The sequence below is a fragment of the Juglans microcarpa x Juglans regia genome, chromosome 7D (genome assembly GCF_004785595.1).
Source record: "Juglans microcarpa x Juglans regia isolate MS1-56 chromosome 7D, Jm3101_v1.0, whole genome shotgun sequence".
NCBI lineage: Eukaryota > Viridiplantae > Streptophyta > Magnoliopsida > Fagales > Juglandaceae > Juglans > Juglans microcarpa x Juglans regia.
The window spans coordinates 17668499-17693045 of NC_054606.1; the positions used below are offsets into that span (position 1 = coordinate 17668499).

At 37.4% G+C, this 24547-nt stretch overlaps 2 protein-coding genes across 2 annotated transcripts; both read left to right on the top strand.

The window, feature by feature from the left end:
• The first annotated feature begins 5366 nt into the window (after positions 1-5366).
• Positions 5367-7931, top strand: LOC121238180 (inactive protein RESTRICTED TEV MOVEMENT 2-like). Its single transcript, XM_041135021.1, has 2 exons — positions 5367-5635; positions 7267-7931. The coding sequence occupies exons 1-2, from the start codon at positions 5533-5535 to the stop codon at positions 7875-7877; spliced, it is 714 nt and encodes a 237-aa protein (XP_040990955.1). The 5' UTR covers positions 5367-5532; the 3' UTR covers positions 7878-7931.
• Positions 7932-21888: 13957 nt separating this feature from the next.
• Positions 21889-24547, top strand: LOC121238181. The gene is made up of 2 exons (XM_041135022.1): positions 21889-22100; positions 23793-24547. The coding sequence occupies exons 1-2, from the start codon at positions 22001-22003 to the stop codon at positions 24401-24403; spliced, it is 711 nt and encodes a 236-aa protein (XP_040990956.1). The 5' UTR covers positions 21889-22000; the 3' UTR covers positions 24404-24547.

Here is a 24547-nt window from a genome sequence, read left to right on the forward strand (position 1 = left end):
GAAACTGCCAATGGATCCTGGATGCATAGTCTCGAATCAGCCTCGTGCTATCCCTTTTAACGTTAACGGGAAAGCACGACAAGCCACCTCTTCGGGAAAGCTAGCCATTGTGGCGCCCCCAGCTCCCGCTTGGGATTGGACGGTGACTGAGATGCCGTGACATGTAACACAAGATTACACACCCCTTGTACATGACAAATAATAAGCTATGCACCTAAGTACACTAGTAGTATGTAATAACGATGCAGCAAAAAAAGTAATAAAAGTCGGATAACTAAGCAACGCGATACAAAGCACATGGTACCATAAACTAATATTATAACCCAAAACATTGTCCCAAAACATAAATATAGGCCTTAAAGGAAAAATATCCAAAAAGCATGAATCATAATTTTAAAGCTCCCAAAACACGGGATTCCCACAAGAAACATAAGTCTACAGAAGATGGTCATAAATGTTGCTGCATTCTCTCTCTTCTTTCCACAAAATACTTATACTCTCATACTCTTCAAGAAGACTCAGGCTTCACTCACTTTTCTAAAGCCTTGTCATTGTCTTGGTTGTCACGCCGCTTGAACTCGGCGGTGAATTCAATTATATTCGTGATCTCTCGATCGATGGCCTCGAGTCGCTCCCAAAGGGAAGACTCGGGACGATCCATGGCCATTTTAGGCACAATCCTCTCCGGAGGAAGAGGTGCCGTTCTCTTTCTCTTTGTCATCGTTGCCTTTCTAAATTTGTTACAACTTCTACCATTCTGATTAAGGAATGGTAGTGGAAACTACCACAATAAGATTTCGAGGAATCTCAACAAGTAATCATACAATATACCATAGTTAATACAAGCATACGAAAGATACATCATGATATGCGTGCATGGACATGTACTTCACTTATGCCTTAACCAGAACTTGACTTATGCACATAACCATTTACAACATATTTGTAACAGAGACTTAAACTTTTCATAAAAACTTCTTAACTTTCTTATTCACGTGATCTTATTCAAAACTTGCCTTATCAGAACATATCACAAGATTTTCATTGAGTGATCATTATCATATGAGCTCTTATACTTGTTCAGAGGGTGGACACAACACAGCTCCCCTCTTTGCACTGCGTGTTCCTACTAGTTACTGCACAATCAACGGCCCATACACTGTAATGAATACGTCGTAAACAAAGAATCATATTAACTCGACCTTACTTTATCGGGCAACATGCCTTATGCACCCACTAGCGTTAGGTGCTTCCTCGCTCCGGCATGTTTTAAAAAGAATTCATTTGAGGCTCATCAACTGTTCTTTGTCAACCCAGAGCTTACCACTCCATTCTTAAGCACTCCAGAGTGGACAGAGGAGTTTCACTAGGACATTCCCCTACCCTAGCACTAGCACTTGTGTTCGTGATAAAACCTTTTATTTGAAAACATTTTCTTCGAAAACACTTTTGAAACACTTTTTTGAAAATACTTCATTGAAAACATTTCAAAACATGTGACATGAGACTTAAACATGCTTACTTATGCATGACATATGAAATGCCTTGCACATAACAACCAAGCATAACATATTCATTTCATAGCATGATCACATAAACATGATAGATATCAAAACACGTGCATAGAACCATAAAAACTTGTTTAGGCCGAAACTTAGGCCAAAAACATGAAGATTCATAACATAAACATGTTCAAAACTTCAAGAAAATGACATAGGAATCATAGTTTAGTAAAACAAAGCTTGAAATCATAACCTTTGACTAAGATCCGAATCATTCAAGACATGGTATGGCCGAAATACCATGATACACATTTCATCATTCTTAAACATGTGAAAACCGAAACATATACAAGTATTTCATGGCATATTCATCACAATTTCAAAGCATATAATTCCTTTCTTAAATTGATATAAGATCATATTAACATAATCAAACAAGCAATCAAGAAATAGCAACCAAAACAAACATGGTAATGAAAAGATTTACACAATCATATACAAGTATTAATCATGAGTAGGTTGAGTGTATACTTACAAAATCCTTATGAAGGAACACTAGAAAGTTGTAAATCCGAACATACCATATTAGAAATAGTATCTAAAATCCTAACTCATGTTCTTGAGTGTGTGTGTGTGTTTCTAGGGCATCACTTGGTTTTAACCCATTCGGCTTCTAGGGTTATTAGGTTAAAACCTTCTTCATTTCACTCATAAGGTAAAACAACACCTAGAATAGCCAAGAATACATGCGATGGTCGAAACATGGAGGATAAATTCTCCTTTCACTAATTGGCGCCAATGGTTTCTCTTAGAAGCCCTAGGTTATTTTCCAAGAAAATTATAAAAAGTGTGTGTTCTATCATTTCTCAAAGTCTAATGAGATTTGAATCTCATTTTCGGATTGAGAAAAGATTTGTGTGTGTGAGCAAGACTTAGGAAAACCGAATATTACCTTGCAAATCCTTGGATAGTGCCAGAATCCTTCTCTTGCAAGGATCTTTCTTGTTTAGTTGGTGAGAAAACACAAGAAAAAGAGAGAGAGCTTTCAAAGGAACTTGAGAGAATTGTGTGGAGAGAGTGGAAGCTCATGCAAGAATTAGAAAAATGGCAAGGGAAAAGCCTCCTAGGCGTGTACCCTTCTCTTTATATAGTAACCCTTCACTTCTCTCCTTGTTTGAATCAAAACCTTTGCATGTGAGACAAGTGGCAAGGTTCATTCTTCTTCCCCTCTCAAAAACCGAAAATCTTTTGGAGTTCCCCACTTAAATTGCATTGGGAAGGGGAAAATCTTGGAGGTGACGTGTGGGCTTCCCTCCTTGGCCGAAAATCACATTTCCCTATTATGCCTTTCATTTCCTTTAACAAATCAACATCTTCTCAATGGGTAACTTGGTAAAACCGTGCATGACCTTTCGATTCCCAATGAAAGGCTTTTGGCATGGAGGACAAGTGGCATGGGCGTGTGCCATAGCCCTAGCCGTCCCTCTCACTTTCAATTCCGAAGGTTTTGCTTCATTTTCACAAAGTTTATTCCCTAGGTGACCCTTCACATTTCATTGGTCCAAAATGCACTAAGTGACAAGTGGCAAGCAAATGTAATACTTGAGGGTATGCTAGCTGAAAATCCTAAGGGCAAACTTGTCCTTGATAAAAGTCTCATCCAATAATATTCTAAAACCTTGGTGCATGCTTGACACATGGCAAAACCTAACAAAATTCGAAATCCCAAAGGCCTCCCTTCAGCATCCTATGCAAAGCTTCTAAAAAGATACAATTTCACTTCCCTAGGCTCCCATTTCCAAGAAACCTACTTTGGAACTCGATTTCTAGACAAAAAAGGAATGGGCTGGGTGTGTAAGCCCATCTAGGTGCTTTCCTACACCTCTTTTTCCCCTTAGCCCACTTTCAAGACTAGGTTCAAAGCAAAAACATTCTTGGGTCACATAATACTTAGCAAATTTTGAATTGGATCATGAGCCTAAACCATTGGACCTAAATTCCCAATAAGGTCGAAATTTTAAGGTAAACTAGAGTCACTCTTCTCTTGGGTTTAAGTTACTACATCAAAGCCTTCTACGGGTCCTAAAATACCACGGCAACCTAGAACAATTCTAAGGACCAAGCTTAGACGAAACTCAAGCCATCACAATCATGGAGGGTCATGTGCACTTTAAAGTTTTTCAGGTGATCTACAGGGTCCCACGACCAGTCATACATGTTGATCTAAGGAACTTTAAACTTGGGTGAAAAATGCATTGCCATTACTTTCTCGTTGTAAGGAAGGTCGGTCCGGTTAAGCAGTTCTTCAACGGAAGAGGATTGTCCCATTTTTCTTGCCATCTCCTCATATTTGTCAACGAGGTTACGCAGTTCGTCATGTAACCTCTTCTTTTCCAGTTCTTCACCGTTCACGCCTCCTGCACTGTGTGCATCTCCTTCCACTTGCCCATTCTGAACAGGTAGTGTAGCGGCATTCTGCCGCTTCAACTCTTCATTCTCTTTTTGTAACTGCTCAACCATTGTCATGGCCTTTTTCAACTTCTCCTTGGCTTCTGCTAGCCTTGCTTCTACATTTGCCGCATTCATCTCTTGATCAAGGGTTGCTTGAGATTGCTTCGTAGTGGGCATGTGAAAATCAAGCTGAAGTCTGGATAGATCCCACAGGCGGTGCCACTGTAAATGATGTGTTTCACACTATCGACGACTCAGATAACCTGCAACAGATGAGAGGGCGGCACTGGGTGCCTAGAGGAGCTCTGATGCCTAAGTTAGAGAGATGCAGTCTCAATATAAGTGTGTAAGTAATAATGAATTATCTGTTACCTTCAGGTATTATTTTTAGAGGCGTTGAGGACATATATAACCATTAAATCTAAGGGTTCATCATGAATAATTCCTTAATAAGTGGATGAGATAATCACTTTGATCTATCGGCGTTATCATATCACGCAGTTCGTGCCATGGGCTCTAAGGCCGTGAGTCTCCCAGTTTTGGGCCCGTAGGTTGAATCTACCCTTTAGTCGTGAGCTTATTGTCATGAGACCTAAACATCCCTTCCAAATCCATACCTCCTTCACCCATGATTTGTTCAAATTATCAGAATCTCGAGGAGAAATAACGGACATTTGAAAATAATTGTTCTAGTCTAGCAATTTCTTAGCCTTCATACATGGCGGATACAAAGGTTGTTGTCACGTGGCTCACTCCTACTAATTACAAATGGGTGTGTAAACGCACCACTTGATGTGAGACATATTTTAGTTATAAAATAAATCAAAACATTTATATATACTTTTTACTGCTAACTAGTATATATATATATATATATATATATAAAGACTTCCAAATCAATAGTGTGTTGAATGTGTTAATAAGTCATGAGCTTACAAATAATACCAAAAAAAAAAAAAGTGAGCTTACTGCAAATAGGTTTTTTCTTGTAAAAAATGTCTATAAAATTAATTCTTTATTGGAAGGTATTAACATTATTAAATATATTTAATAATTTGAACTGGGTCTAGCGGTATTAACATAATTTGAACTGGAGCTTATTATTATTATTATTATAATTATTATTATTATCAGTCAATTTTTCCACTTGTCATCAGCTTGTCCGTTCAAAGTTTTGGAAGTACCAGAGATTCTTCACATGTAACATTCTAGTACGAATAAGGGGCATCGTGTCCCCCAATTAACTTGAGAATTCTTCTTCCAAGGAAGGTATTCCGATGAGAAGATTTCTGGCCAGAAGGCGACAAAGAAAGAACCTTCACTTTTCCCGTGCATGAAGTAATTACCTCTAAGTGAACAAGGGATATTTGTATTTTTAAACAATAAAAGTAGGTGAAAAGGGAATAACGAATTTCAAAGAAAACACAAAAGCGGATCATGAGATCACATTGTAATAACCAGCCTAGCTAGCTAATTCCCTTCATGTGTATAAAACTCAACGTCCTGCCTGAGTTCATTTGGAAGTTGTCAGAACAAATAGAGTAGCCAAAGTCTCATCATAAAAGAAACTTGAGTTAAGATGGATGCCAAGCCACCAGTAGATCGTGTTTATGAGGATTTTGACCCTCAAATGGAGTGGTCTAAAGAGGAGGAATGCGACACTTTAATCCTTCTCCTGCCAGGTGAGTTTTTTTTTTTCAATCCTCCCTAGAGTGTTCATAATTATTATAAAATTATTATTTGTCTCAAAAATTTAAATTAATGAAAGAATATAGATTTTATTATTTATTTGATATCTTAACACTTCCCCTCACGTATGAGTCTGACTCTCTCTCAATGGGTGGTTCAACAAGTGAAATATTTAATTAAATGAGATAGGTTGTTAAGATCTTTTCCCACGAAATATATACTTTTTTCGACCGCAATCCCTCTTGAGAAAAAACAAGATTTGTTGTAGTGAGAAGTACTTCTGCTCCGATATTATATAAAATCATCATCCGTTTAAAAAATTTAAATTGATGGAAAGATGTAAATTTTATTATTTATTTAATATATTAACATGAGTTATTACTTTGCTCAAGGTTCTATGACTTGATCGAGCAAAGACAAGCCTTGCTCCAATATCAGCTTGTTAGTAATGAGGGGAGAGCTAGCTAGGCCTATAAGGAGAATTTCAAAATTAAAAGAACATTTATAAATCGATCGTACTTTGACATGATATTTCAGATATATTTTATATAACAATAAACTTTATAATCTGATATACATATTTCATTATTATGATTTGATTAACTAATGTGGTATTAATACATGTTCATCGTGTGAACTAAAAAACCGACATGGAAAATCCATGTCTTTGAATTGAATCAAGCCTCACAACAATAAAAAAAAATATCTTTAAAAGCATAAAAATTAAATAAGAAAAGTAACTGATCGATTCACCCTAGTCAGACCCATAGAGACCAGGCTATAGCCATGAAGAGCTATTGGAAATCAAAACCGCAGGTCTTTAATTTGCCAGGACCTAGGTAGGTCTCTGGTCATGAGGGCCAACTTATAGTACTCTCCAAGGCTTGGTCTCCATGGACACACCATGGAAGAAGAAGACCTATGGCTAGATTGTAGTTCTCTGACCTTGTTGTTGGTCTTTCATGACTAACCCAGGCCATTGAAGACCTACAACCACACCATGGACCTTCTACCATGGCCATGGTATCTAATCTTGAGGATCTATTGTACTAGATCTCCATGATTATACTATCTACAGAACAGCCGATGACAAGAATTGGATGGAGACCCAACAAAGGGGCGTGAATCTTTCACGGTCGTGGAGACTCACGTATGAGTCATCAATGGCAAGGGGACGTGGTTGGTTACCCCCAAGTTATTCTGCATTTTTATTATGTTTTTCAAATAAGATTTGTGTTTTTTAATTATTTTAATAATGTTTACTTGACTTTTTACACGCTAGAATTGTTTCAGTAATTGAGGAAGAGTGTTGGGTTATGGATCAATTGAAAAGAGAAAAAGAGGAACCTTTAGAAACACACCAAAAGTAAAATGTTCAACACATGCATGCAAGATATATACCTAGAAGCACCCCACTACAAGAAAAGCGAGCTTTTGCCGCCATTTAATTGAGCGAAAAGACCATTTGTGATCAAAACAGATTATTTTAACTGTAAATAGTCATTTCGCTAGAATTAACTGTCTACAAATAAAAATTTTTTTATAGTGCTCACAAAAGACAAGAAAATATTAACATAACTTGTGCCAGTGTTTCTTATTTAAACAATCTACCGTGATGGCGTAGGTTTTAGAAAGGAGCAATTAAGGGTTCAGCTCACCTCAAATCGTACTCTTAGGATTAGCGGCGAGCGCCCGCTTGATGACCAGAAATATCGGCGTTTTAAGAAGGAAATCTCGGTCCCATCGAATGCAGAGACAACTGAAATCACTGCAGAGTTTGAAAAAGGCACACTTTACGTCAGACACCCAAAAGTGATCTCTCAACACAAGCCCAAAAGTGAACCACAAGATCAGAAGGCCGATGCTCATGAAGAACAGGCTGCTCCAGAAGTTGCTTCAGAGGCCAGCAGTCATGTGGATAAACGATCATATGAGAAAACTACTGTGCAAGAAAGTGTCTTAGATCATGGTAACAAAGATCCTCAAAACGCACCAAAGAAAAAGGAGTCGAGCAGTAGGGATGGAAAGAGTAGCATGGTTGCAGATGCTACAGGTGAATTAATTAGAGTGCTTAAAGGCCGTTGCAAGCTAGTGGTTGGTGGCATAACCTGGGATCTGAAGGAGCCAAAGACATTGATGAAGCTTGCATTATTGGTTCTGGTAGTTGTGCTATCTGTTAAATTAATTGCAATGAAGACTCGTGGACAACCTAAAAGTACACATTCCACAGTGTAGTTATATTTGTAAAACTTTCACTGCATGTAAATTCAAATGGATTCATGAATTGAATAAAGGGGCTTCAAAATTGGAGACTTGTCCCTAAATCACCACTTATTTCAAAATCTTAAATTAATGAAAAAATATAAATTTTATTATTTATTTTATATCTTAATACTCACCCTCACGTGTAAGCCAAACTCTCCTAAAATAGATGACTCAACACGTGAAATATTTAATTAAATATGGTAGAATGCAGAGTTAGGGTTCGAACTCAGGATCTCTTATCTGATACTATGTGAAATCACAACTTGTCCCAAAATTTTAAACTGATGAGAAGAAATAGATATTATTATTTATTTTATATCTTAATACTCCCTAATCCTGCACGTTGTTTGCGATTTAGTTCTTCAAAGGAGACAATGATCAAAATATTAATTTTTTTCATGAGGAGAAAATATAGTTTGTAGAACTTGGCCTGTTCCTCGATAAAGGATCTTGCAAGGATCCGTGGTACCAAGGGTGCGAACTGGTCGGCAATATCCTGGACTTAGATTGAGAATAAGCATACAATGGTGATCACAACAAATTGCATGTGTAAGGAAATAGACATTTAAACAACAGTGGAATAAGTAAAAATCAAGCACTATTTGTATCGGCATAATAAGTATGCTCAACCATGCAGGCAAGGACTAACACACTTGTACAAGTGATGTTTATATATCCTTTAGTCACCAGTGCGAGTGTTAGCTCTGATCGCATACGCATTGTTAACACTTGGTTTCGAGGATGGCAAGAGAGATGCTCGACTGTGCTAGCGAGGACTAACACACTTGTTCAAGTGGTGTTATCTTTTGATCGCCGTGAGTGTTAACCCCAATTAAATATGTGTTGCTAACACTTGGCTTCGAGGATGGTGGGAGAGATGCTCGACCGTGCTAGTCCTCCAGTTGTTTGAACAAAAACCTATTAATAGATAAGGACACACTCCAACTAATTCCCAAAAAATATAAATTTGTATCAAATTAGAACTAGTTACTAATTCCAACATTGAAGCATTGAAAAAACTCATATAAGCAAAAAATCTTAAATATCCTTAATCATGAGACGTATAATTGTCACTATAAGTAAGAACCATAATTCCAACATTAGTAATTAAGATTAACATAATAGACGTAAATGGAACGATCAAGTAGCTAAACTCTAATGAAAAGTCATTATTGACAATCCAAGACCATGTATATTAATAGATTTAACTATGATTTATTTTCTGATTCGACAGATTGGCCGAAAAAATCATAACTATACTTAACAACAAAACACTAGGAAAAGCCCACATATGGTGAAGATTTTTTGTTGCCTTCGGAAAAAGGAGAAGTCCCACCCTTACTAATTGCCGAGTAGGAGTGTTAGCTCCTGATCGCATGTGCGTTGTTAACACTCAGTTTCAAAGATGGCATGAGAGATACTAGATCGCACTGGCTAGGACTAACACACATGCTCAAATGGTGTAACATTTGATCACCAAGTGCGATGGTAACCCTGATTGCATAAGTGTTGCTAACACTTGGCTTCGAGGATGGCGGGAGAGATGCTCGATCCCGTTAACAAGGATTAACTCAATTATTTTAAGTGGTGTTTTTTGCCGTTTAGTTTGTTGGATTATTACGTGAGAGATAACATTTGAAAGAAAGTCACTTTTATTGTATTTCCAAGTTACATGAGAAAATTTAAGAAAAATATATCTTAAGGTGTCCAGCATTCCACGAGTGAGTTAACTCCTTTCCTTCCATGTCTTTGAGGAATTATGATCCCAGTCTGTGATTGGCCACGACCACATATGGCCCTTTCGACCGAGGGTCAAGTTTTCCTTCTCCCGGAGTAATCCTTCCCGTTACCTTTAGCACTAAGTCCTATATTTTGAATGACCTAGGTTTGACCCTTCTGTTAAAATAGTGCTCCATCATTCTTTTGTAAGCGACCGTCTTGATTTCTACCTCTTACCTTCTTTCCTCTAGCAGGTCGAGATTCTCTTCTAACCCTTTGTTATTCAACACCTCGTCGTAACGTTAGAAACTATAGCTTGGTATCCCGACCTCCACTGGTATCACCACTTCACTCTTATAGGCCATGGCGAATGGGATTTCTCCTGTCGGGATTTTCGTAGTTGTCCTATATGACCATAAGACTCTTGGGAGTTCCTTAGCCCATGATCTATTTTTTCTCGCCAATCTTTTCTTCAACTACTGTGCAAGATTTTGTTGGTAGCCTCGACCTACCCATTGGCCTGGAGATGACCTAGAGAGGTGTATTTGACTTTGATTCCAAGTTTTGTACACCAGTCACGGTAATGGTTAGAATCGAATTGTCGTCTATTTGTCCAAAATTTTGCTTCGAGGTATACCAAATTAGCATATGACGAATTTCCAACCCCAAACCTTTAAGAATTCTTCTTCCTCACCCAAAAAACTTCTGGAGCGCAAAGCACCATTGCTGCATTCTGTACCACGGCGTGCAGCACCCCCACGGTGTGAGCTGCACCGTGGTGCGCATAGCACCACCATGCGGCGCCACTCCTATGAACGTAGTACCCTTGTTGGTGCACGCAACACCGATCAATGCTTGCAACAGGAGTGGTGCTTGCAATGGCTCCGGCAACTCAAGCACAAGAAACAATCGTAATTGGAAAAATAGAGATTCAAACTACGTTAAAAATAGGGGCATTCGGTAAACTGGAAGCAACAATTTAAAAGCTCTGATACCAATGTAAGAGGGCACAACGGAATACCTCAAGCACAACTTTTCAAGTTGCTCTACTAGTTTATCTTTTTTAGCCAAAATTTCAACTAGCCTCAAGCATCTACTCTTGGTGGTGAAGTATATTACTTAGAATGAACTAAAGTTATACTCAAGAGAGAATGAAAAATAGAAAGAGATTATGTGCAAGTCAAGAATGGTGTGGGAACCAACTGAGGAGGGGCTATATATAGCCCTCCTTGTGCGCCACTTACGATTGGCCTTAAAGGTCAGGTTTTAATCTTCATGAAGTGGCCGTAAGCCACTTTCAATTTGAGGCATAACGCATGACTTGTTTTTACATAACATTATTGCACCAAGAGAGGAGAGGCATGCCCACATGGGCACCCCTCCATCTCCCAATTAGAAATGCCATATTGTTGACAATTCGACACATGATATCATAAGACTGATCACATGTGAGCCACATGAATAGTATATTAAAAAATTTTAAAAATAATTTAAGAACTCAAGAAATCTAAAACTTAAACGAATAATACAAAAATTAAAAATTAAAAAAAAAGAACTGAAAATAACTACATTAAAATTAAATAACTTCGAAACTATTTAGCTATGGGCGAGTTACCAAGGTAACTTCTCTACCCATGCTCTTAGCCCATGTGGACACAACAATGACAACATGGATTTTAACCCATCTATCAATACAAGAGAAATGCTATAAGGAAACTCTATACCACACACTTTCACCTAACCAACATGTGATTTGTCATTCTATTTAAATACACATATTTGAGTATTAAAATAGAATGACAAAAATGACAAATAAAATTTTGATTAGTTGGATCCACCTTATCAACTTGTTATTTGTCATTTTTGTGTTGTAAGACTTCTATGTGGAGTTTCTCAACAACATAAACCACAAAGTTTCAGCTTGTTTGGAAATATATCTCATCCCAAAATGCTCATCTCATTTCCTTCTCAAACATAATTTAAATACAAAATTTTCAAACTAATCATTACAACTTTCCCAAACTTTCAAACAAAAAATAAAAAATAATTCAATTTTTTCACATCCTCAAACAAAAATAATATTATAAAACTATATTCTAACAATATTTTAACTTTATAATATTTTTATTCAACTTTTTCTCCCTCCTTTCCCAAAACTCAAAAAATACTGAATTCAAACTATCTGACTACTATTCACAAACTATCTTACTATTATTCACAAAATTTTTTCTCATCTTATCGCCCAAACAAGCCTCAGGTTTGGTTTCACAAACATTTTAAAGTATCTTATACCATGTCATCTCATCTCAACATCCAAATACCACAAACATAAACATTTTTCAATTTTCAACTTTTAATTTTTTCATCTAATCATTACAGCTTTCTCAAACTTTCCAACTTTTTCAAATCTCAAAACAAAAATAATATTAAAAAATTATATTATAACTCTCTTTTAACTTTATAATTTTTTTATTCAAATTTTCTCTCGCCTTTCTCAAAAATCTATAAAACATCTTAACTTAATCTATTTCATTACTATTTACAAATTATCTTACTATTATTCACAGATTTATCATGTCATTCCATCTCTTCTCATATGTGTGACCAAACTAGGCTTAATTCTATATGAGAAATGATATTTGCAATCCTAAAGTGTGTAAGTTTCGCGCACTCCCTTTGAAAAAAGAGGCTAAATCCTTGGACTCACATGAAAAAAAATCATTTTTTTAATTGTAGACTATTTTTTTCAATGGAAATGCACGAAACTTGCCCATTCTATGACTGTATTTAACCTTATTTATTTTATATATAAAGATGTCAACTCTCACTTTTATCCCCATCTTACTTGATCAAGTCAAACTTGGTTTAAAATATCAAGTCAACAGAACGTGGTCTTAAATTATTGTACGTATGAGTAATGAACTTTAAACCTACCCCTTACGAATTCAATAAAAATGACAATGGAAAATGTTAGTATGACTCTCAAATGTGCCTATTCATATTTTTTATTGAATTTGTAATATACTGGCACTTGTGTTGCTTCCTCTTTTTTGACTAGGACTGCTGAGACGACATGAGGGATATCGATAGATATACATATAAGGTGTCCCCCTTGTTGGACTGCTTTAGTAGAGGTGGGTTTGCCAGATATTGCTTCAACACTTGGAAAGCTTGATCGCACTCTTCTTTTCATGGGTGTACCTTTTGTAAGACCCTAAAAAAGGGAAGAAATTTGTCTGTAGACCTTGACACAAACCTATGTAAGGTTGCAACTCTACCCATCAGGCGTTAGGTGTCGTTAATGTTTTTGGTCGGTGCCATGTTCAGAATGGCGTCGATCTTCTCAATGTTTGCTTCAATGCCTCTCTTTGAGACGATAAAGCCCAAAAAATTTTTCAAGTTGACCTCGAAGGAATATTTCTCTCGGTTCAACTTCATCTTGTATTTGGGTAGCACCGGGAAAGATTCTCTGAGGTTTGCTAGGTGCTGGGCAGGTTCGTTGCTCTTCACTAGCAAGTTGTCGTCATATACTTCCATAGTTTTGCTAATTTGATGTTTGAACATCCGATTTAACAACATTCAGTAGGTTGCCCCGGTGTTTTTCGATTGAAAGGGCATCACTCGATAACAATAAAGACCTCTGTTGGTGATGAACTTTGTCTTCTCCTCATCTGCTTTATTCATTTGAATTTGATAGTACCCCGAATATGCATTCATGATACTCAAGACTTTGTACTTTGTTGTGGCATCTACGATGACATCAAATCGTGGCAGTGGGAAACTGTCTTTGGGGTAAGTTTTGTTGAGGTTAGTGAAGTTTACATACATCCTCCACTTCCTGTTAGCTGTTTTGAACAGTACTACATTGGACAGCCACTCTAGGCAGTAAGTTTCTCTTATAAATCCCGCCGCCAAGAGATGATTTATCTCCTTGGCTATGGCCGTGCACTTCTTCGTACTGAATGATCTTCTCTTTTGGCTTATCTTTTTTGCCTCCGGGTTGACACACAACTTGTGTTCTATGATGCCTTTGTCAATCTCTGGCATGTCTTCATAGCTCCAAGCGAACACATCTCAATGTTTGATCAGTAACTGCTTCAACGCCTCTGTGTGTTTTGGCAGGAGCCTTGTCTGGACCCTTGTTATGGCAATTGGGCAATCTGGGTATAAGGCTCTTATCTCTAGAGCCTCAATGGCCTTAGCCTGCATCAGGTTTTCATCTCTTGACTCCATATCTTAGCTAGTTTCAACCAAGGGCAGGGGTGGTGGTCTCCTGTCTAGATTCTCTACGACACACACGCTAAGCGCCCCTACCTTTAGCTCTTGAACATAACACTCCCGTGCTAGGATTTCGTTGATGCCTGCTTCTGTTGGGAACTTTATTTTCAAGTGGTAAGTAAAGGTGACTACCTTTAAGTCTTTCAAAGTTGGTCTTTCCAATAAGGCGTTATAGGACAACAGAGCCTTGACCACCAAGAAATCCGTCATTGTGGTAACAAGATGGGCGCCTTGGCCAACTGTGACCGGTAGTGCGATGGCGCCCATAGGTTGGACAGCTCCTCTAGAGAATGAAGGGGGGATGGTGACGGGCATAGCCTATTAGGGCTGATGCCCATCTTGGTGAAAGCATCACGTAATACGTTTTCAACTGAGCTCCCATTGTCGACTAGAATCTGCCTGGTAGTGTAGTTGGCTATCAGTAGGGTGACAACCAAGGTGTCGTCATGGGGGTCCAAGATCCCTTGGCAACCTTCATCTCCGAATGAGATGGAAGGGGTGGTATTTAGTCTGGGGTGTTTAAGAGGCTTATCCACCATATACACCATGTGATACACTACTCTACGGGCGTGAGCCTTTCTTTTGGATGTTGTTACACACCCGCTGGCGAACCCTCTCGCTTTGGTATGAATCTCTCCAATAGGAGCTTGGTCCAGATCACGTGGTTGCCAGGGGGGTGTTGTGTCTCCGTTCCCTCTCTTGTTTTTGTCGTTTGGGACTTCTGTTTTTGTCATTTGGGACTTCTGCTTCATCTTGATTGAAGGGCCTTTCACGTCTCTCATCTTGATGACCTTTCCCGATCTTCTTGTCTTTAGCACCATTTGAGTTCCTAATCTCCGACTTTACTTCCTGCTTCTTGGGCTTCAAAAGAGCTTACAATGAGTCCTCGGCATTAACAAAATCATCTGCCTTATCCATAAACTCCCTCAAGGTGGAAGGGGTTTTCTTGACCAATTCAACCATAAACTGGCTCTGAGACCATATGCCCCCCAGGAGGGCGGCTCGCGTGATCTTTTAGTCTTGATCATTTGTGGTCAATCTCTCCTTGTTGAAGCGAGTCAGATACGCTTTCAGGCTCTCTCCTTCACTTTGTTTAATGGTAAGCAAATAGGCTGCTAGTTTTCGGCGCCTCCTACTTGCCATGAACTACGTTAGAAACTGCTTGGCTAATTCCTCGAAACTACCAATGGATCCTGGATGCAAAGTCCCGAGTCAGCCCCGTGCTATCCCTTTTAATATTAACGGGAAAGCACAACAAGCCACCTCTCTAGGAAAGCTAACCATTGTGGTGCCCCCAGCCCCTGCTTGGGATTGGAAGGTGACTGAGATGCCGTGACATATAACACAAGACTACACACCCCTCGTACATGACAGATAATATGATATGCACCTAAGTACACTAGTAGTATTTAATAACGATGCAGGAAAAAAAGTAATAAAAGTCGGATAACTAAGCAACGCGATAAGCAATTACAAAGCACATGGTACTATAAACTAATATCATAACCCAAAACATTGTCCCAAAACATAAACATAGGCCTTAAAGGCAAAATATCCCAATAGCATGAACCATAATTTTAAAGTTCCCAAAACACGAGATTCCCAAAAAGAAACATAAGTCCACAAAAGATGGCCATACATGTTGTTACCTTCTCTCGCTTTTTTTTCTTTTCTTCTTTCTACAAAACACTTATACTCCTGTACTCTTCAAGAAGACTCGAGCTTCACACGCTTTTCTAAAACCTTGTGCTTGTCTCGGTTGTTACGCTGCTTGAACTCGGTGATAAATTCAAGTATACCCGTGATCTCTCGATCGATGGCCTTGAGTCGCTTCTAGAGGGAAGACTCGGGACGATCCATGGCCATTTTAGGCACAATCCTCTTCGGAGGAGGAGGTGTCATTCTCTTTCTCTCGATAATCGTCGCCTCTTACTAAACCTGTTACAATTTCTACCATTCTGATTGGGGAATAGTAGTGGAAACTACCACAATGAGATTTTAAAAAATTTCAGCAAGTAATCACACAACATACCACAGTTAATACAAGCATACGAAAGGTACATCATGATATGTGTGCATGAACATGTACTTGACTTATGCCTTAATCAGAACTTGACTTATGCACTTAACCATTTACAAAAGATTTGTAACAGAGACTTAAACTTTTCATAAAAACTTCTTAACTTTCTTATCCACGTGATCTTATTCAGAACTTGCCTTATCAAAACATATCACAAGATTTTCATTGAGTGATCCTTATCATATGAGCTCTTATACTTGTTCAGAAGGTGGATACAGCACAGCTCCCCTCCTTGCACCATGTGTTCCTGCTAGTTACCCCACCGTCAACGGTCTGTACACCGTAATGAATACATCGTAAACAGATAATCATATTAACTCGACCTTACTTCGTTGGGTTACATGCCTTATGCACCCACTAGCTTTAGGTGCTTCCTCGCTCCGGCATTCTTTAGAAAGAATTCATTCGAGGCTCATCCACTATTCTTGTTAACTCAAGGGTTACCACTACATTCTTAAGCACTCTAGAGTGGACATAAGAGTTCCACTAGGACAATCTCCGGTCCTAGCACTTGGGGTCATGATAAAAAATTTTATTTGAAAACATTTTCTTCGAAAACACTTTTGAAACTCTTCTTTGAAAACACTTCATTGAAAACATTTCTTCCCCAAATGCATGTGACATGAGACTTAAACATGCTTACTTATGCATGACATATGACATATGAGATGCCGTGCACATAACAACCAAGCATAACATATCATTTAATAGCATGATCACATAAACATGATAGATATCAAAACATGTGCATAGAACCATAAAAACTTGCTTAGGCTGAAACTTAGGTACAAAAACATAAAGATTCATCACATAAACATGTTCTAAACTTCAAGAAAATGACATAGGAATCATAGTTTAGTAAAACAAAGTATGAAATCATAACCTTTGACAAATATCCGAATCATTCAAGACATGGTATGGCCGAAATGTCATGATACATATTCCATCATTCTTAAACATGTGAAAACCAAAACATATACAAGTATTTCATGGCATATTCATCACAATTTCAAAGCATATAATTCATTACATAGATTGATATAAGATCATATTAACATAATCAAACAAGAAATCAAGAAATAGCAACCAAAACAAACATGGTAATGCAAAGATTTACACAATCATATACAAATATCAACCTAGAGTAGATTGAGTGTATACTTACAAAAACCTTGTAAAGGAACACTAGCAAGTTGTAAATCCGAACATACCATATTAGAAAGAGCATCTAAAACCCTAACTCATGTTCTTAGTGTGTGTTTCTAGGGCATCACTTGGTTTTAACCCATTCATCTTCTAGGGTTATTAGGTTAAAACCTTCTTCATTTCACTCATAAGGTGAAACAAAACCTAGAATAGCCAAGAATACATGTGATGGTCGAAATATGGAGGATAAATTCCCCCTTCACTAATTGGTCTCAAGGGTTTCTCTTAGAAACCCTAAGTTATTTTCCAATAAAATAATAGAAAGTGTGTGTTCTATCATTTCTCAAAGTCTAATGAGATTTGAATCTCATTTTCGGATTGAGAAAAGATTTGTATGTGTGAGCAAGACTTAGGAAAACCGAATATTACCTCGTAAATCCTTGGATAGTGCTGAATCCTTCTCTTGCAAGGATCTTTCTTGTTTGTTTGGTGAGAAAACACAAGAAAAAGAGAGAGAGCTTTCAAATGAACTTGAGAGAATTGTGTGGAGAGAGTGGAAACTCATGCAAGAATCCGAAAAATGGCAAGGGAAAAGCCTCCTAGGCGTGCACCATTCTCTTTATATAGTGACCCTTCACTTCCCTCCTTGTATGAATCAAAACCTTTGCATGTGAGACAAGTGGCAAGATTCATTCTTCTTCCCCTCTCAAAAACTGAAAACCTCTTGGAGTTCCTCACTTAGATTGCATTGGGAAGGGGCAAGAAAATCTTGGAGGTGGCGTGTGGGCTTCCCTCCTTGGCCGAAAATCACATTTCTCTCTTATGCCTTTCCTGTCCTTTAACAAGTCAACATCTTCTCAAGGGGTAACTTGGTAAAACCGTGCATGACCTTTCCGATTCCTAATGAAAGACTCTTGGCATGGAGGACAAGTGGCATGGGCGTGTGCCATAGCCCTAGCCGTCCCTTTCACTTTTCATTCTGAAGGTGTTGCTTCATCTTCCCAAAGTTCATTCCCTAGGTGACCCTTCACATTTCATTGGTCCAAAATGCACTAAGTGACAAGTGGCAAGCAAATGGAATACCTGGGGGTATGCTTGCCGAAAATCCCAGGGGCAAACTTGTCCTTGATAAAAAGTCACATCTAAAAATCTTCTAGAACCTTGGTGCATGCTTGACACATGGCAAAACCTAACAAAATTTGAAATCTCAAAGGCCTCCCTTTAGTTTCCTATGCAAAGCTTCAAGAAAGATACCATTTCACTTCCCTAGACTCCCATTTCGACGAAACCTACCTTGGAACTCGATTTCTTGACAAAAAAAAGCAATGGGCTGGGCTTATAAGCCCATCTGGGTGCTTTCCTACACCTCTTTTCCCCCTTAGCCCACTTTCAAGACTAGGTTCAAAGCAAAAACATTCTTGGGTCACATAACACTTAGTAAATTTTGAATTGGATCATTGGACTAAACCATTGGACCTAAATTCCCAATAAGGCCGAAATTCTAAGGTAAACTAGTGCCACTATTCTCTTGAGCTTAAGTTACTACACCAAAGGCTTCTAAGGCTCCTAAATACCACGACAACTTAGAACAATTCTAAGGACCAAGCCTAGACAAAACTCAAGCCATCACAGCCATGGAGAGTCATGTGCGCTTTAAAGTTCTTCAGGTGATTTACAGGGTCCCACGACCAATCATACATGTCGATCTGAGGAACTTTAAACTTGGGTGAAAAGGGCATTGCCATTACTTCCTCGTTGTAAGAAAGGTTGGTCCAGTTAAGTAGTTGTTCAACAGAAGAGGACCTTCCCATTCTTCTTGCCATCTCCTCATATTTGTCAACGAGGTTACACAGTTCGTCATGTAACCTCTTCTTTTCCAGTTCTTCACCATTCATGCCTCCTGCACTGTGTGCATCTTCTTCCACTTGCCCATTCTGGACAGGTAGTGTAGTGGCATTTTGCCGCTTCAACTCTTCATTCTCTTTCTGTAAGTCATGCTCAACCACTGTCATAGCCTTTTCCAACTTTTCCTTGGCTTCTGCTAGTCTTGCTTCTACCTCTGCCACATTCATCTATTGATCGCCGGTTGCTTGAGATTGCTCAGTAGTGGGCATGTAAAAATCACGCTGAAGTCTGGAAAGATCCCATAGACAGTGCCATTGTAAATGACCTGTTTCACACCATTGACGACTCAGATAACCTGCAACAGATGAGAGGGCGTCACTGGGTGCCCAAAGGAGCTCCGATGCCTAAGTTAGAGAGATTAAGTCTCAATGTAAGTGTGTAAGTAATAATGAATTATCTATTACCTTCAGATGTTATTTTTAGAGGCTCTGAGGACATATATAACCATTAAATCTAAGCGTTCATCATGAATAATCCCTTAATAAGTGAATGAGATAACGACTTTGATCTATCGGCATTATCATATCACACAGTTCGTGCCATGGGCTCTTAGGCCGTGAGTCTCCCAATTTTGGGCCCGTAGGTTGAATCTACCCTCTAGTCGTGAGCTTATTGCCATGAGACCTAAACATCCCTTCCAAATCCATACACTACAACAAGAAGGCTCTTTAGGGATGAAAATTTTCGCCCCAAATTATAGTCATTTTGACCCAAAAGATTTTTTGGGACGAAAAAAATTCGTCCCGAGCTGGTTCCAACAACACTGTGCTAAAAGATATATTGGGACGAAAATCAACATTTCGTGCCAAAAAATATCTTTTAGGACGAATTTGAAGGAAACTGTTTGAACACGTTCGAACGGGAATTTCTTTTGTTACAGTTAAAATTCGTCCCAGAATATCGTTCAAAAGGTTATAATTTTACGTTCGAACAGGATTAATGTGTTTAAACGATTGCAAAATACTTTCGAACAAAAATAAATTATACACACGTTCGAACGGTATTTATTTAGCTTTCCGTTCGAACGTTAAAGGGTCAGATCGAACGATAAAAGCGTTCGAACAGTATATGTTATGTTCGAAAACTATGAAAATAAATGGAGTTCGAACGGTACGTGATTGTTCGAACTCACGTACCGTTCGAACTCCACGCAATTAGAGCGTTCGAATCTTATGTGGTCGTTCGAACGATAACTATTTTATTTAAAGTCAATAATAAAAAACTAAATAGACATTCATAATATTTGAAAAAATACATTAGAAACTATTTAATACTCACAAAAATTTTATAATAAGTGCGAATTAAATAAATAACCATGAGACTGACATTGTTCGTAATATAAATATAATTCTCTAAAAAAAAAAACATATGATCACCATTCGAACCATACAAATAACGTTCGAACAGTATTGATTCATCATTCGAACGGTAGAGCAATATTCGCTATAATAATGTTACTTAACACTTCAAATTGCACGTTCGAACAGTTCTGATTCCTCATTCAAACGGTTAAATTGTATGTTTGAACGTAGAGCAGTTTCCTGTTATAATAATTATACTTAAAGCGCCAAAATGTACGTTCGAACAGTGCTGACTAATCATTCGAACGATGAGAATTTTACGTTCAAACGATATAACAACTTTCCGCTATAATAATATTACTTAACGCGCCAAAATGTACGTTCGAACGGTTAAATTTAACCGTCTAAACGTTAAAATATTACATTCAAACGGTTTCATTATTAGGAACAAAATATTTCGTCCCTAATTATAACGTTCGAACGCATTCGAACGGTTTTTTTCTTTCGTCATTTTTTTAGAATGAAATTTGAAATTCATCCCAAAATCTTACTTTTTGGGAGGATTTTTATTTCGTTCCAAAACAAAATCGTCCCAAAAAGTATTTTTTGTTGTAGCGATACCTCCTTCACCCATGATTTGTTCAAATTATCAGAATCTCGTGGAGAAATAACGGAGGTTTGAAAATAATTGTTCTAGTCTAGCAATTTCTTAGCCTTCATATATGGATACTAAGGTTGTTGTACGCGGCTCACTCCAACTAATTACAAATGGGTGTGTAAACGCACCACTTGATGTGAGACATATTTTAGTTATAAAATAAATCAAAACATTTATATATACTTTTTAATGCTAACTGATATATATATATATATAAAGACTTCCAAATCAATATAGTGTGTTGAATGTGTTAATAAGTATTAACAATATTAAATATATTTAATAATTTGAACTGGGTCTAGCCTAGCTAACATAATTTGAACTTGAGCTTATTATTATTATTATAATTATTATTATTATAAGTCAATTTTTCCACTTGTCATCAGCTTGTACGTTCAAAGTTTCGGAAGCACCAGAGATTCTTTACATGTAACAGTCGAGTACGAATAAGGGGCATCGTGCCCCAAATTAACTTGGAATTCTTCATTTCTTCTTCCAAGAAAGATATTCTGATAAGAAGATTTCTAGAAGGCTACAAAGATAGAACCTTCACTTTCCCCGTGTATGAAGTAATTACCCCTGCGTGAACAAGGGATATTTGTATTCTTAAATATCTCATTTTATTTTATTTTATTTTATCTTATTTTATTTTATTATTATAATTTTTTAAAACTTTTATATAAAATAAAATAAATAATTCAACTTTTTTAAATTTTAAAATAAAAATAATATTAAAAAATATATTCTAATAATATTTTATTTAATTTTTTAATTTTAATCTCATCTTATTTCATCTCATTTCTAAAAAAATCATAAAAGTAAATAAAAAGGAAATAACGAAATTCAAAGAAAACACAAAAGCTGATCACGAGATCACATTATAATAACCAATATCCTAGCTAGCTTCCCTTCATGTATATAAAACTCAACGTCATGCCCGAGTTCATTTGGAAGTTGTCAGAACAAATGAAATAGCCAACTCATCATAAAAGAAACTTGAGTTAAGATGGATGCCAAGCCACCTGTAGATCGTGTTTATGAGGATTTTGAACCTCAAATGGAGTGGGCAAAAGAGGAATGCGACACTTTAATCCTTCTCCTGCCAGGTGAGTTTATTTTTCATTCCTCCCTAGAGTGTTTATAATTATTGTGAAATTATCATTTATTTCAAAAATTTAAACTAATGAAAAAATAAAAATTTTGTTATTTATTTGATATCTTAACACTTTTTTGCACGTGAGAGTCTGATTTTTCTTCAACAAGAGGTTCAACACGTGAAATATTTAATTAAATGAAATAGAGTGTTAAGATCTTTTCCCACGAAACATACACTTTTTTCGACCACAGTCCCACATGAAAAAAAAAAAAGATTTGATGTAGTGAGAAGTACTTATGCTCCGATATCATGTAAAATCATCACCCATTTAAAAAACTTAAACCAATAGAAATATACAAATTTTATTATTTATTTGATATTTTAACATGAGTTATTACTTTGTTCAAGGTTCTATGACTTGGCCGAGCAAGACGAGCCTTGCTCCAATATCAGCTTGTTAGTAATGAGGGGAGAGCTAGCTAGGCCGATAAGGAGAATTTCAAAATTAAAGAACATTTATAAATTGATCGTACTTTGACATGATATTTCAGATATATTTTATATAACTATAAACATTATAATCTGATATACATATTTCATTATTATGATTTGATAAACTTATAATGTGGTATTAATACATGTTCACCGTGTGAACTAAAAAACCGACGTGGAAAATCCATGTCTTTGAATTAAATCAAGCCTTACAACAATTAAAAGAAAAAAAAAATCTTTAAAAGCACAAAAATTAAATAAGAAAGTTAACTCATCGATTCACCCCAGTCAGACCCATAAAGACCAGGCTATAGCCATGAAGAGCTACTGGAAATCAAAACCGCTGGTCTTTTGCCAGGACCAGGCTATAGCCACGAAGAGCTACTGGAAATCAAAACCGCTGGTCTTTTGCCAGGACCTAGCTAAGTCTCTGGTCATGAAGGCCTACTAATGGTACTCTCCAAGGCTTGGTCTCCATGGACACACCACGGAAGAAGAAGACCTATGGCTAGATTGTAGTTCTCTGACCTTGTCGTTGGTCTTTCATAACTAACCCAGGCCACTGAAGACCTACAACCACACCATGGACCTTCTACCATGGCCATGGTATCTAATCTTGAGGATCTATTGTACTAGATCTCCATGATTATACTATCTACAGAACAGCCGATGACAAGAATTGGATGGAGACCCAACAAAGGCACGTGAATCTTTCACGGTCGTGGAGACTCACGTATGAGTCTTCAATGGCCAGGGGACGTGGTTGGTTACCCCTCAAGTTATTCTGCATTTTTATTATGTTTTTCAAATAAGATTTGTGTATTTTAATTATTTTAATAATGTTTACTTGACATTTTACACGCTAGAATTGTTTCAGTAATTGAGGAAGAGTGTTGGGTTATGGATCAATTGAAAAGAGAAAAAGACGAACCTTTAGAAACACACCAAAAGTAAAATGTTCAACACATGCATGCAAGATATATACCTAGCAGCACCCCCACTACAAGAAAAGTCGGTTTTTGTGGTCATTTAATTTAATAAAAAGATTATTTATGATTAAAACAGACTATTGTAACTGTAAATAATCATTTCGCTGGAATTAACTGTCTACAAATAAACAGTTTTTTTCTAGTGCTCACAAAAGACAAGAAAATATTAACATAACTTGTGCCAGTGTTTCTTATTTAAACAATCTACCGTGATGGCGTAGGTTTTAGAAAGGAGCAATTAAGGGTTCAGCTCACCTCAAATCGTACTCTTAGGATTAGCGGCGAACGCCCGCTTGGTGACCAGAAATATCGGCGTTTCAGGAAGGAAATCTCGGTCCCATCGAATGCAGAGACAACTGAAATCACTGCAGAGTTTGAAAAAGGCATACTTTACGTCAGACACCCAAAAGTGATCTCTCAACACAAGCCCAAAAGTGAACCACAAGATCAGAAGGCCGATGCTCATGAAGAACAGGCTGCTCCAGAAGTTGCTTCAGAGGCCAGCAGTCATGTGGATAAACGATCATATGAGAAAACTACTGTGCAAGAAAGTGTCTTAGATCATGGTAACAAAGATCCTCAAAAGGCACCAAAGAAAAAGGAGTCGAGCAGTTGGGATGGAAAGAGTAGCATGGTTGCAGATGCTACAGGTGAATTAATTAGAGTCCTAAATGGCCGTTATAAGCTAGTGGTTGGTGGCTTAACCTGGGATCTGAAGAAGCCAAAGTCATTGATGAAGCTTGCATTATTGGTTCTGGTAGTTGTGCTAGCTGTTAAATTAATTGCAATGAAGCCTTGTGGACGACCTAAAAGTACACATTCCACTGTGTAGTTATATTTGTAAAACTTTCACTGCATGTAAATTCAAATGGATTCATGAATTGAATAAAGGGGCTTCAAAATTGGAGACTTATTCCTAAATCACCACTTATTCCAAAATCTTAAACTAATGGATAGAGGTAAATTTTATTATTTA